This window comes from Anolis sagrei, chromosome 4, assembly GCF_037176765.1.
Source record: "Anolis sagrei isolate rAnoSag1 chromosome 4, rAnoSag1.mat, whole genome shotgun sequence".
Classification (NCBI taxonomy): Eukaryota; Metazoa; Chordata; class Lepidosauria; order Squamata; family Dactyloidae; genus Anolis; species Anolis sagrei.
In genome coordinates, this window is record NC_090024.1 from 179,580,759 (window position 1) to 179,594,914 (window position 14,156).

Consider the following 14,156-nt stretch of genomic DNA (forward strand, 5'->3'; position numbering starts at 1 on the left):
GGCCAAAATACTTCATCTTGAAGTATGGACTGGTTGGATCTTCTCGCAGTCCAAGGCACTCTCAGGATTTTCCTCCAACACCACAGTTCAAAAGCATCTTTCTTTCTTCACTCAGCCTTCCTTATGGTAACATCCATAGGTTACTACGGGGAATACCATTGCTTTGACTATGTAGATCTCAGTTGCTAGTGTGATGTCTCTACTCTTCACTATTTTATCAAGATTGGTCATTACTCTCCTCCCAAGAGGTAAACATTTTCAGATTTCCTGGCTGCTTTCTGTATGTGCAGTAATCTTTGCACCTAGAAATACAAAGTCTGTCACTGCTTCCATGTTTTCTCCCTCTATTTACCAGTTATCAATCAGTCCGCTTGCCAGAATCTTGTTTTTTAAAAAAACATTTAACTGCAACCCAGTTTTTGCACTTTCTTCTTTCACTTCCAATGCACTTTCTTGGTTAGAAGGCTCCTCAGCTCCTCCTCGTTTTCAGCCAGCAAAGTGGTATCATCCACATATCTAAGGTTGTTAATGTTTCTTCCAGCAATTTTAACTCCAGCCTTGGATTTGTCAAGCCCCGCACACTGCATGATCTGATCTGCATACAAGTTGAATAGGTTGGGTGAAAGTATACAGCCCTGCTATATGCCTTTCCCAATCTTGAACCAGTCTGTTTAACATTAACATGCTTTCCCCTTTGGAACTTGTTACCTTGCAATCTTTTTGTAAGGATTATAACTGGATAATTCATATAACATATTTTTGTAAGGATTATAACTGGATAATGCATGCAACACATTTCAAATGCTTGCTCACCATGCAGTCACTATTAGCCTCAACCTTACCTCCACCATAATCATTTAGTGCCATTGTGTTTACACAAATGTCAGCTGTCTGATTTCAAAAAGCCCTAAGAGACAGAAATTAAGAGATATGTTGAATATTGTATACTTCCTAGTTCTGTCTGTTCTTACAGATGTGCATAAATGAAAGGTAAATGTGATCAATTTACAGTGAACTGATATCCAGAAGGTAACAATCATGCCACCCTCTCTTAAATGCCTACATTTGCCTGTAAAAACCCATGCCAGACTCTAAATGTAAGGAAACTGGAGAGGAAGTGATTAATATCAGTAGATCATTTGGTACTGACAATTACAATGCATCAAAATTAAAATGTGACTGTGTATTCTGTTTTGAAAAAAGCTGACTGTAGCTGCCTCCTTATTTAATCTCGTAATGGATTCTTGAAAGGTTACTTTAAATTTCAGGAGAAAATTTAGTATGAGCATCAAGAAAACCAGGAAGCAGTAGGCATAGTAACAGGATGGAATGTGAGCACGATCCAGGTCAAGGATCTACACATTTTTTACCTTAAACTTGAGAGCAGCTTTCATGCTACTATCTATGTCTTCTTTTCTGGGCCGTACCTAATTAGGCAAATGCTCAGGATCTGCACTGTCCCAATGATATGATAATTAGTGGAATAAATGATGTGATAATTTGAGTTCTGGCACAAGCAGAGTGGATTAGATCTCAGGGCAGCACAAACAAGCACCCTGCAAGAAGAAACTGCTTTTGAGACATGCTGTTTTCTTCAGACGGTATCCAGTAATATTGTTTACTAATTTATATACCATTATTCACTGCCTCCAATCTATTCCAATTGCTACGATCCTCCACATATTACTGCAATTTCCATCTTTTGGAGACCGCTGGTGACGCTGCGGGTTAAACAACTGAACTGCTGAACTTGCTGGCCAAAAGGTAGGCAGTTCAAATCTGGGGAGCAGGGTGAGCTCCTGCTGTTAGACCCAACTTCTGTCAACCTGGCAATTTGAAAACATGCAAATGTGAGTAGATCCCATTTCTGCAGGAAGGTAACGGTGCTCCATGCAGTCATGCAGGCCACATAACCCCCCCCCCCCCGAGTCAGACACAACTAGACTTAATTTTAGGGGAAACATTTACCTTTCTTTTCCATTTGCCTATAACATAATGGAGGGTGAGAGAAATGAGCTTTTCTAAAACCACCCAGGATGTTAATGGATGAGACTGGATTTGGAGCCAGTTCTCCTTCATACCAGATCAACACATTTAGCTTCTACTGAAACTTGATTGTTCTAGTCTCCTACCTGTGTGGTCTCTATTGGCTGTCACTGATTATTCATAGCTCTTCTCCAATTCTGTTAAGTCCGGCAATATTGTGATATAAATTAGAGCAAAGGTGGGTAGTTGGTGACCCTCCAGCTATTGTTGGATGAGAACTCCTGCCTTCGCTTAGCTTGGCCTGTGCTGGCTGGGGCCGCTGGGCATTGCAATACAACAACCTTTATAGCCAATTTTTCCAAACATTTCATGTTGGTGACATGATTTTTAGACATGCAGAATTTCATGACCCAATAATTTACTAGCAAACCAGAGGTTAAATCAACCCCTAATAAAAGATACAGGCACATACAAAAATTGTAATAATGAAATGTATGGGGACACAACATATCTTATTAAAATCTTTCATTTATATTTTGAAACATGTATGATTATGCAGATAATAACATACATTTCCAAGATTTTTGTCATTTATGATTAACAATATATTACTAATATTAATAATGTTACTAATACTAATCAGAATCTTTGCTCAGTAAAAATAAATGTAAGTTGGTATTACTTATTTCACTTAGAGTCAGAGGTTTCTCATTAATGTTTGCATGACACACCTATGCGCTGCAGCTGATATACCAATGACACACAGTTTGGAATCTCTGATCTATAGGGTCACAGCTTGGCCATCTATATAAAAGAGGATGGCATCAGGATTGGGATGGGAGGACTGTGAGTTTCAAAGGTTATTTTAAGTGTGTTTTAATATTTTAATCTGTTTCAACTTTTGTATTGCACTTTTAAAACTTGACTAAAGTGTGTGATTATTAGCTGCCTTGAGTCCCCACAGAGAGAAAGGTGAGGTATAGATAAAGTCAATAATAATAATAATAATAATAATAATAATAATAAATCTTCTTACAAATGAGACAGTATTCAACTAAAAGATGAATTGTGAAAATATTTTATGGTTTTGCTGAGTATGCCGGCATTAAAACACAGCAAGAACATGCGTCTTGGGCATCTTTAGACTGAGTGGATGGAAAAAAATTGTGAACACTGCAATGATTCAGTATGTTCTTTCATGTTGATGCTCCACTGCAAATTGAATTTTGCATATTTTTAAAAAGGTATAATGGATTATTTGATTCTAAATTAATCCCTACAGAATGTATATGTTACTTTTCCAATATTACAATGCCTCCTTGTCCTATGTGGCTCCATGTTTTAAAACTATTTAGAGTTAAGAAGTTACTCTTTACTGTTATTCATACTATAAGTCATTTTTTTTTGTCACACTTGTCAGTCCGCTTTCTTGGCTGAGGCAGCAACACGTGGGCCGGCGAGTTGGCAGGGAGAGTTTGTTGGAAAAAAACCTGTTCTTTTTCCACTAGCACTGCATGATGAATCAGAATCTGGGTGATTCAACGAAGGCTAATTTGGGCTCCTTCCATGTTCTAGTGAATGGGACAATCTCTGAAAAGGGAGAGGGCCCACCCCCTTCAGCTATAATGTGTCATGTTTAGAGGGGGAATCTGCATCTCTCACAATCCACTGTGCTTACTGTTCCCAGTCTGCTGATATTCCCTAATTTTTTTTTTACCAAGAAACTAATCATGGCTCTGGAATTAAATACTACAACTAGTTATGAAAAGTAAAATACAATTCTGTAGAAGTTTTAACTGCATTGTAATGGTGCATACAAGAAATCAATAAGTGTGTGTGTGTCAACTGTAAAATAAGATGCGTGAAGCTGATTGGTTGAGCATACCCAGGAAGCTGGCTGAGACTGGGACTTTTGGATACTGTTACATTTTTGTTCAGGCTTGAGCTATGTAGGTGCAGAGAGATACAGTTTGAAGAGAGAAGGAGAGAGAGAGACAGAGTTTGGAATGTGATCTCACTTCATGAGCTGCTGAAGGAGTTTATCCACATGGACAAGGAAAAATAATTTTAAATCTCTCAAAAAATGACATTATGTGAGTTGATGCAAATGATCACATTGTACATATGTTGTTCTGAACTACAAAGAGTAAACTACTTCTTCTTTATTGTTCACCTGCGTAGCATATTTTCTTTCTCTGCCAAAGCAGTGTGTGGCTGATCAAACGTAAACTACACGTGGTTTATTTTACATTGTGCCACACGTTGTCCAGGAGGTGACTGTATATGATAATGCCTTGCTAGTAGCCTCATGTTCATTTTGCCAAAAGCTCTCTAGTTTTATCACCACATCTTTAGTCCTGGCTTAGCTTTAGGCAATCCAATTATGTAGTTAATTGTATGTAGAAAGAAAAATAAACAGGATTGAGGTCTTCCTTAAGGAGGTGTACTAATTTATTACATTTGTCCATCCTTATTATTACCATCATTGGGTTTTGGGTAATTCTCCTTAAAATATCTGGTAAATAATTTGATTCAATTAATTATACAGCAGTTCCTATTCTGTGCTAATAATTAGTACACCTTTTTCTCCCTAGCTGTCTTCAAGGCCAGCATGCTCACAACTGAAAGACAAGACTAGTAATACTGCCACTACTAATATCAGTAGCAACACACTCTTAAAAATATGGGAAGAGTAATGCCTTACATCTTACATTGGCACTGTGGAAAATGAAAAGCGTTTTCAGATTTGTGGCTTCTGAAATGGAATAGGGAGGCTTGGCTTGTATTTTTGTATTAGCAGTTAGCAAATAACATATAGTCCATAGAACTGGAGCCTAGATATTCATAATCATAATCATAATTCATTATCAGAGTTGGAAAAGTTGAGGACTTTAAGAAACCCCATCAACATGGCCTCATCTCCTGGATGGGGGATTTTGGGAACTGTTTGAACCTAACATGTCCAACCCCAGGCAATAGTATAGAATGGGGTGGGAATCATGTGGGCCTCCATGATGAACAACTCCCAGCACTCTTACCATTGGCTATGACTGTGCTGATCAGGACTGCTCAGACATTCAGTACAAGAACATCTGAAGGGCCACATGTTTCTCACTCCTGGTACAAAATTAAAAAGTGCTAGTCTTGATTGTTTTCCTTTAAAAACAAAATACACTTGCCCCTTTGCTGTGCAGTATACATTCACACTGATATATAATTCTGCTGTATATGTGATGGAGTGTAAGACTGATGGGAGTACATCTGGTCGGTCAGAAAAGAGAAATGACATTTAGCAGCACATCCTGTGTGACTGAATTCATTAGCACTTGAAAATCAGGAAGAGTTATTTTGATCTGAGTGGCTGATCTGAGACAGGGTGACCTTTTTTCCTTTTGTCAGATGCATGTCACCACTCCCCTTTGTTTGACTTTCATATTTTCCTCTCTTCCCACCTTTGCTCATTGACAAATTTGAAAGGCATTGACTTATTTTGTAAATCTTGTTTATCTATATAAATAAAAATATAATGTTCGTTTGTGGGATTAACAGAACTCAAAAACCACTGGATGAATTGACACCAAATTTGGACACAAGACACCTAACAACCCAATGTATGTCCTTCACTCAAAAATTGATTTTGTCATGTGGGAGTTGTAGTTTCTGGGATTTATAGTTCACCTACAATCAAAGAGCATTCTGAACCCCATCAACGATGGAATTGAATCAAACTTGGCACACAGTGCTTCCATGACCAACAGAAAATACTGGAAGGATTTGGTGGGCAGTGTCCTTTGGTTTTGGAGTTGTAGTTCACCTACATCCAGATATCACTGTGGACTGAAACAATGATTGATCTGGACCAAACTCTACACAAATACTCAATATGCCCAATGTGAACACTGGTGGAGTTTGGGGAAAATAGAATCTTGACATTTGGGAGTTGTAGTTGCTGGAATTTATAGTTCAGCCACAATCACAGAGTAGTCTGAACCCCACCAACTATAGAATTGGGCCAAACCTCCCACACAGAACCCCCATGTGGGCCACAGCAATGCATGGCAGGGGACAGCTAGTATATTTATATATTAGGGTAGACATTATATATTTATATTTTTCACTATCATGGAGACTTTGTTTTTATATATATGATATGTCATCTGTGTTCAAAAGCCTAGCTGACATCACCTGAGTCTCAATCTTATAATCTCTCTTAAGAGTTCTTACCAGTGATATGGTTTTGTTGTAACAACTGCCAAGGTAAAAGATGGGAGGTGCCATCCATACCTTAAGTTAGATTGCTGTTTGAATCCACAGTTCAACTCTAGAATCTTTCTTTTTTTTCTTTTTTGCTAAAACAGAAGAAAATTAAACTCTGAGGCATAAGGAACTACAAATATGACATCACTGCTTTCACACAACCACCATTCAATCTACTGGTTTTTCCCATGTTGTTGTTCATTCGTTCAGTCGTCTCCGACTCTTTGTGACCTCATGGACCAGTCCACGCCAGAGCTCCCTGTCGGCCGTCACCACCCCCAGCTCCTTCAAGGTCAGTCCAGTCACTTCAAGGATGCCATCCATCCATCTTGCCATGGTTTTTCCCATGGGCCAAAATAATTTCTCATCTCTCTCACCACCACCTTACTGAAATCTGGGCAGTTAACCAAACATCTCACTTCTTATGATTTGTTTACAGATTGAAAGGAAAAGACTTGATCTACTATCCTTGTTTATGTCTGACTCCACAGTGAGGTGTTGAGTTGTGTTTTGTAAGTCATAGAAAGAGGCTGATCTTTTGGTCAGTTTTTTTGTGTGCAATAAAATGTAGAGGAGTCTCAGTTAACAATAATTGTGTTGTTGTTATAGTTAACTATCCTCAAGTGGAGTTCAATTTGTGTGAGCCTAATGGATGAGACACCTCCAAATCATCCAGTCTTCAACTGTCTCATCTCAGGCCCCTTCCACACAGCTGAATAAAATCTCACATTTTCGGCTTTGAACTGAAATATATTGCAGTGTGGACTCAGATAACCCAGTTTAAAGCAGATATTGTTGGATTTTCAGCCTTGATATTCTGGTTTATATGGTTGTATGGAGGGGCCCCAAATCTTGCAGACTCTTAGCCTTCTTGATTGTGACTATCCATCTGGAATGAGGTCTCCCTCTTTTTCTATTGACTTCTACCTTACCAAGCATTACTGCCTTTTCTAAGGAGTCATGCATTCTCATAAGGTATCCAAAGTAAAATAGTTGCAATTTAGTCAGCTTGCCTTCTGGGGAACATTCAGGCTTTGCTCAAGAACCCATGCATTTGTCTTTTTAGCAGTCCATTATATCCACAGAACTTTCTTCCAGCACCATATTTCAAAGTAGCTGATTATCTTCCTATCTTCACTGTCCAGCTTATGCAACCATAAATAGAAATAGGAATTACAGTGGCATGGACAATCCTAACTTTACCCTTGAGGATCTTGTCTCTTTCTTTCATAGCTGCCCTTCCAAGTCAAAGTCTTCTTCTGACTTCTTGACTACATCTTCATTCTAATTAATGTTTGGACCAAGATATGGACATTCTTTATGTCAAAGTCTTATTGATATTTTTTGGTCATGCTTTGCATTATATCTTTCAATTACTTTTGCTATATCTCTTTAACGGAAGCCTGTTTTTTCTTAGATTTTAATTACCTAAAAGACTGGAATTATCTGACTCAAAATGTCCCATTCCTATCCACTTTTGTTCGCTTCGAGTATTGCAATGTTTATACATTCCATTTCTTGTTTTACTTTACCTAGCTTCCTCTGATTTGTGCTTCTCGTATTCCATGTTGCCATAATATATGTTAGGGAGCTTTGGACATTCCTTTCATTTTTGTGTGTGCCAACATCTGACGTCCTTTTGAGTCCAGTTGTGTCATAAGCCACAGCGCTACTGTACTTATCTTCTGATGTACCCTAATAGCTCGTTGGCTGCCTTTCAACTTGGGAGTTTTATCTTCTGGCATTTTCTCTTGTTTCATTTTGGATTGTCTCATGATAGGATTTTTATGATTAATTTTTTTTTGAAAGGAGCTTACAGCTTTCTGCACGTATTAGCTATGTTGCTACTGCCATTGTCTTTGCATGATTTTCTGCCAGTGTCTCTCTCACACACATATCACTACTGCTATTGTTTAGTAGCTGTTTGGCATGTTTAGTCTGCCTCCTCAACAAAAGCCTGTCTGACATGGAAGATTCTACCAGCAACCCTGCTACCATCACCGTAACCTCCCATGCATTCCCGTCACTGTACAAAGAAAATGCCATTGGCATAATTATCTCACTGAAGATAAAAATCTCACTGAAAGTCAACCCAGAACAGAAGCAAAGTTCAGAGATTTCAAGGAAGGAATCTGAGCCTCTTATTCTGGGTTGGAGATGTTGTGGCCCCCAAGTTTTGTAATGGCTATATTTCCAGTGATGTGAGTATGTTCAGGGGTTAATCTCTTCTATTCTCAATTTGTTGTATTTTCAGATTTGTGTTGAATTCATCAAAAACACGCTGAATGTGGAACAGGTCTGTGAAGCCTTTCAGGTGAGTTTCACTATCCCAACTTAATTTTGCTTTGCCTGCTGTGGGGTCTGTCAGCCCCTAGAGACCCCTTGATGAATTAAGGGACCTCATCACATGGAGTCGGCCAATGCAGGTGACAGCAGGGAGCTTCGCCAGGCAGTGTGGTGAATCTGGTGGGTAGCGGGGAACTCCATTGCCACCTTCCCTATCCCATTCAGTGCCACGTTCCCCATTTTTCCTCCTGCATTAACCCCATTGCTGGCGATGACAGCACAGGAAGCATGTTCTTATTGCTCCACTCTAGACACTTTCACCACAGTTTGGGGATGGAGCCTACTGGATCCCATTAAACAATGTAGAGCTGTAATGGTCAGAGTAGTAGTATTTCACAGGCAGCCCGATGGATGGCTCTCTCACTTACTCTATATCTCTCATATCTCTTCACAGAGCCCCACTAGAATCAAGTTCAACAAGACAGGTCTTCTTTCCCTGCTAATTCTGCCAAGCCTGTTCCCCAGCAAAAAATAAAATAAAATAAATAGACTGGAACAGAAGGGGGGGGGTCACCATACACAAATAATCTACAGTTTTCACCCTACATACTGGCCTCACACTCACACATTCACCACAATACAAACGTGGCCACCCAACCTATCCAGCCTGTCCTGTGGAGGGTGCATTTGCCTAGCATTTCTGTAAGCTAGTAGGTTGCTCAGGCTCAGTAAAAGTACAAGGTTAGCAAAAGTGCCTTAGTCATGTAAGCAAGCGTGGCCAGTAAATGCTTAAGGAATTAAGGAGACTTGGGTACTTCCAAGTCTCCTAATGGAGGCAACACATCCATGTGTGTGGCCTCCATTAAGAGACTTGGAGGTACCCAATAGACAGTCTCTTCAAATGATAATGGAACATTTGTACACACACCAACTATATAATCTATTGTAACTCAAAACTCGGGATGTCCGAGAATGTAGAAGTGATCCTGCTTGGAGCCCAGCTGAATAAATGTATTCCCCCCCCCCCCCCCCACTTCAGAAGACTCAGTGTTATCCTTGAACCACTCTGATCCTTCAGAGTGACTTTCAATGGGTAAATTTGCCCATGTGATGAAGTCCTAAGACTAGTAGGAATAAGAAACTTGGATTGCCTCTGGAGTATGACTTGAATTGTGTGATTTTATTTTTTTTGTATTGTTAATGTTTTGATTGGTTTGGATTTTAATGCATTTGCTTATTTATCAATGTGTGTGTGTGTGTGTGTGTGTGTGTGTGGCATTGAATTGTTGCCTTTTTAAAAGGCTGCCCTGAATCCCCTTCGGGGTGAGAATTGCAGGGTACAAGTATGTTAAATAAATTACGTAATGCAGCCACATTTGTAAGCCATTTTGATTCCCAACCTTGGGGAAAAGGTGCTGTTCCTGCATGGCAGGGGTTGAGCTAGACCAGGAGTCCTCAAACTAAAGCCTGGGGGTCGGATAAGGCCCTCCAAGGTCATTTACCCGGCCCTTGCTCAGGGTCAACCTAAGTCTGAAATGTCTTGAAGGCACACAACAACAACAATCGTATCTCATCAGCCGAAAGCAGGCCCACACTTCCCATTGAAATACTAATAAGTTTATATTTGTTAAAATTGTTCTTCACTTTAATTATTGTATGTTTTAAAGTGTTTTTTGCACTACAAATAAGATACGTGCCGCGTGCATAAGAATTCATTCATGTTGTTTTCACATTATAATCCGGCCCTCCAACAGTTTGAGGGACTGGCCCTCTGTTTAAAAAGTTTGAGGACCTCTGGACTAGATGGTCCATGTGGTCTCTTCCAACTCTATGATCTTATGATTCTATGAATAAAATAATAATTTTTATTGTCATTGTCACAATCACTTTCAATCCAACTGGATTTCTTGAGCTGTACAACTCTGTACTAATTCCCCTCCAGTTCTTTTGACTGCTTCCAAAGTCAATCACTAAGATCTTCTACACTTTTAGTATCGTGTAGATGTTTTATAGTGTAATCATGCTGGGTTCCACAACTGTGTTGCTGATTGCTCAAGGCTCCCCATTATACAATAGGTAATCACTTCCCCAACCACTAAGTCAACCAGTAGAAAGAGAAAGGATTGTATGCATGTGTTAGCAAAATAAATGTCTCAATTAGGGATCACACCTATACAACCCTGAGAAACCCTTGTGTAACAATTTTTCCAATAGTTTACTGCCCCAACAGGGCTCTACTCAATAGGGTACATAAAAGTATGTTTGTGGATTGCGAAGACACTTACTGGTACAATGGCAAGAGTGCCTGATGTGTATTGCTGCCTGATGCACATTGGTCCCATTGTGCATTGATCACATGTGCCAATTCTGTTACTTATTACTGTATATACCCATGTATAAATCAACCTCAAGTATAAGTTGAGAGCAAGTTTTGGGGCAAAATTATGAATTTTGATATGAATCATGGATAAGTCTAGGGTGATTCCATAGAGAGGGTAAAGTACCAATCTCTTCTTGGGGCCAGTTACCCCAGGGCACCACCATTTCATCACCAGGCATTCAGAAAGGCCAGAAGTGGTGCCAAGGAGGAAAAAGTAAAGGGGAATCAGTACTTCTTTTGAGTTCTCCAAAAATGGATTTTGCCATTCTACTTGGAGAAAAGGATGGTTTCTCTTTGGTAACAGTTAAGGAACAGTGAACCATAGATAAGTCACCCCGGGCTTTCTGGGTATTTTTTAAACTAAAATTTGTAGATTTATACATTGGTATACTGTAGTTAAAACACAAAATACATTAATATAATTTAGCACTTATTAGAACACATAAGCAAGAATGAAAGATATTAAAACTTTCCAGTGAAATCATATCTTAATAGATGGTACAAGCAGCAACCAGTTTCCAAAAGTGCCAAATACAGGCAACAGCATTCAGAGCTGTCCAATAAAAAACTGCTAGACAGAGAGGTGTGAAAGCAGACTTATTTAAATATAAACGGCTGCATACATAAGAGTCTCAGAGCTTCCAAAACAAAAAACAAACAAAAAACCACTTAGCAAGGCCTTATAAATAATCTGACCCACAATTAACCAAAATGAAACTCTTCCTTTCACCAGAACACCCTTCTCCCTTCATTTAATTGAAAATACTCATTTTCCTCAAGCATCTGTAAGGCAGAGCATCTATATATTGTGCCTGCCATGGAGCTTTGTAGTTTAAGATTCCAGTACTGACTGCCATAGAGAGGAAAGAGCTGGAGAATTTGCTGGAACAGGAAAATTGGAAGCCTGGCTTGATGAAAGAGGAATGCTAGCATAGGGACTCACTGCAGTCCACTGCTGCATTGTTGATATTTGCCAACAAACCACAGCACCACATTTCTGCAGCAAACCATGAAACCTTCTCTAAATTTAGAAGAAGACACTCATTTTGAAGCTCTTCCCCAGTTTTCTGTGAAAAGTGGTGGCATGGTTTGCTGTTAAATTCCTTTGAATTCTGATGCACACTTCTGTGGGGGTTTGAACCCTCATAAAATAGTCAGGGTAGCTGCATTTGGGCTTTAGGTTGCTCACCTCTGCAATAGTCCAATGTGACTCCATTCCTCAGGCATTTCCCAGAGCAGAAGCTCATCCTGGAATGAGGAAGCAAAGAAGTATTTATTTTTGTGTGCCATCAAGTCATTTCCGACTTATGGCAACTCTTAAAGCGAATTTATCATAAGGTTTTCTTGACAATCTTTGCTCAGAAGGAGTTGGTCTTTGCCTTTCTCTGAGGCTGAGAGAGTATGACTTCTTTAAGGTCACTTATGCTGTATTTACATTGTATAATTAATTCAATCTGATAGCATTTTAACTGCCATGGGCCAATACTATGCAATCATGGGAATTATAGTTTTGCAAAGTCTTTAGCCTTCATCTTGTTGAAGGCTTTTATGGCTGGAATCACTGGGTAGCTGTAAGTTTTTTGGGCTGTATGGCCATGTTCCAGAAGACTTCTGAAACATAGCCACACAGCCTGAAAAACTTACAGTAATCCATCTTTAGCCTTCTCTGCCAAAGAGTGTTGGTGGTGCCTTACCAAATAACAGCTCCCATAACTCCATAGCATTGAGCAATTTTAGTTCAAGTGGCATCAAACTGCATTAATTGTACAGTGTAGATGCACACTGAATGAATGTCCATGCCTGAATGGGGATTCAAACCTTGGTCTCCAAAGTCATGGTCTAATGCCCAAAGTACTACACTATACTGGCTCACAAAGTATAATTGCTACTTTTGTTTTGGCAATGCTCATCTCTGGGTATATCAATGAATTAGTCCCCTCCCCCTTTCATAACAATACCCTTGTACAGAGCCTTCCTGTTAATTTTGCATGTTTTATTCTTTACTTATGAAAACAAAAAGTAATGCATTGTACAGAACTTGGCATCAAGACAATTGCTGTTATAATGTTCATTTTCATCACTATTTACCCACATTCAAAAGCTTCAACTGTGAGTTTCATTTAATGAGACATTTCACTCCTCCTTTTTTGGAGATGGAGAACAAAAAGTCCTCAGTTTCCTTTTCTGGGACCAATTGTATTTGCAGGACCTGAGGTTTATGCTTCAGTTGTTACTGTTCTTGTTGTATGCCTTCAAGTTATTTGCAACTTATGGCACCTCTAAAGTGAACCTATTCCAGGATTTCCTTGGTAAGTTTTTTTCATTGTCTTCCTCTGAGACTGAGAAAGTGTGACTTGCACACGATCACCCCAGTGGGTTCCATGGCCGAGTGGGGATTGGAACCCTGATCTCCAAAGTTGTAGTTCAATGCCCAAACCACTACAACACACTGGCTACTTGGAGTGAACATAGAATCCCTTTATCAATATTTGTGCTTTTTTATTATAGCCATTATGATTTTAGGCTTTCAAATTGGGGAAGATGAGTTTGGGGAAGAAGATTTGAAAGAATGATGTGCTGGAGGGTGAGAGAAAGGCATGTTTGCTTTTAATTTCTGGTGCCTTTATTTCTAGTGCTCTAATTCAGGGCAAGGAGAACTTGGAACAGACTCAGTCACATCTGGGATTCCGACCCTCCCTTATTTGCTTACCTATAGGTCATGTTATCCTGTGCAGCAGGGCAATAGGGAAACCACACCTTCTTTGAACTTTGCACCGTCCACCCTTGTCCCCCATCTGAGTGCTCACCATAGGACATGACCAGGGCCTCCCATTGTGCCACATATAGTCTTTGTTCTGCTGGCACCTGCCCTCTTCAAGACCCACATGCAGGCCCACCAGCCGATTTCACGCCAACTGACGCACACAAGCCAAATCCAGCATCTGAAATTCAGGAGCAAGCAGCCGGTATATGGGGCTGTGGCAGCTTCCAAAACCCACACTAAGATGTGTAAAACAAGAGACTCCTGTGGTGTTTGGTTCCATTGGTTTACTTTGTTCCTGCTTGGGTTGTTCTGTATTGCAGGAAGCGTACTTACGCTGTAGATGCCTAGATGCCTCTTCATGAGCTCTTTGTATGCATCCCAACCCCCAGCCCCATATATGTCATAGAGATGGCTGGAGGATGAGGAGCATTTGCAGTAACAAAAGGCCTGTGCTGGCTTCTTTTCATGGAGCAGGCAGTCTTT

General features: G+C 39.8%; 1 protein-coding gene across 2 annotated transcripts in view; it reads left to right on the top strand.

Moving 5' to 3' along the window:
* Positions 1-14,156, top strand: part of BTBD19 (BTB domain containing 19) — a 74,300-nt gene that overhangs the window by 41,405 nt on the left and 18,739 nt on the right. For both annotated transcript variants that reach the window (XM_060773410.2, XM_060773409.2), the window contains exon 4: positions 8,498-8,557. In XM_060773410.2, coding sequence (XP_060629393.2) covers positions 8,498-8,557 — 60 coding nt within the window. The remainder of the gene's footprint in view (positions 1-8,497; positions 8,558-14,156) is intronic.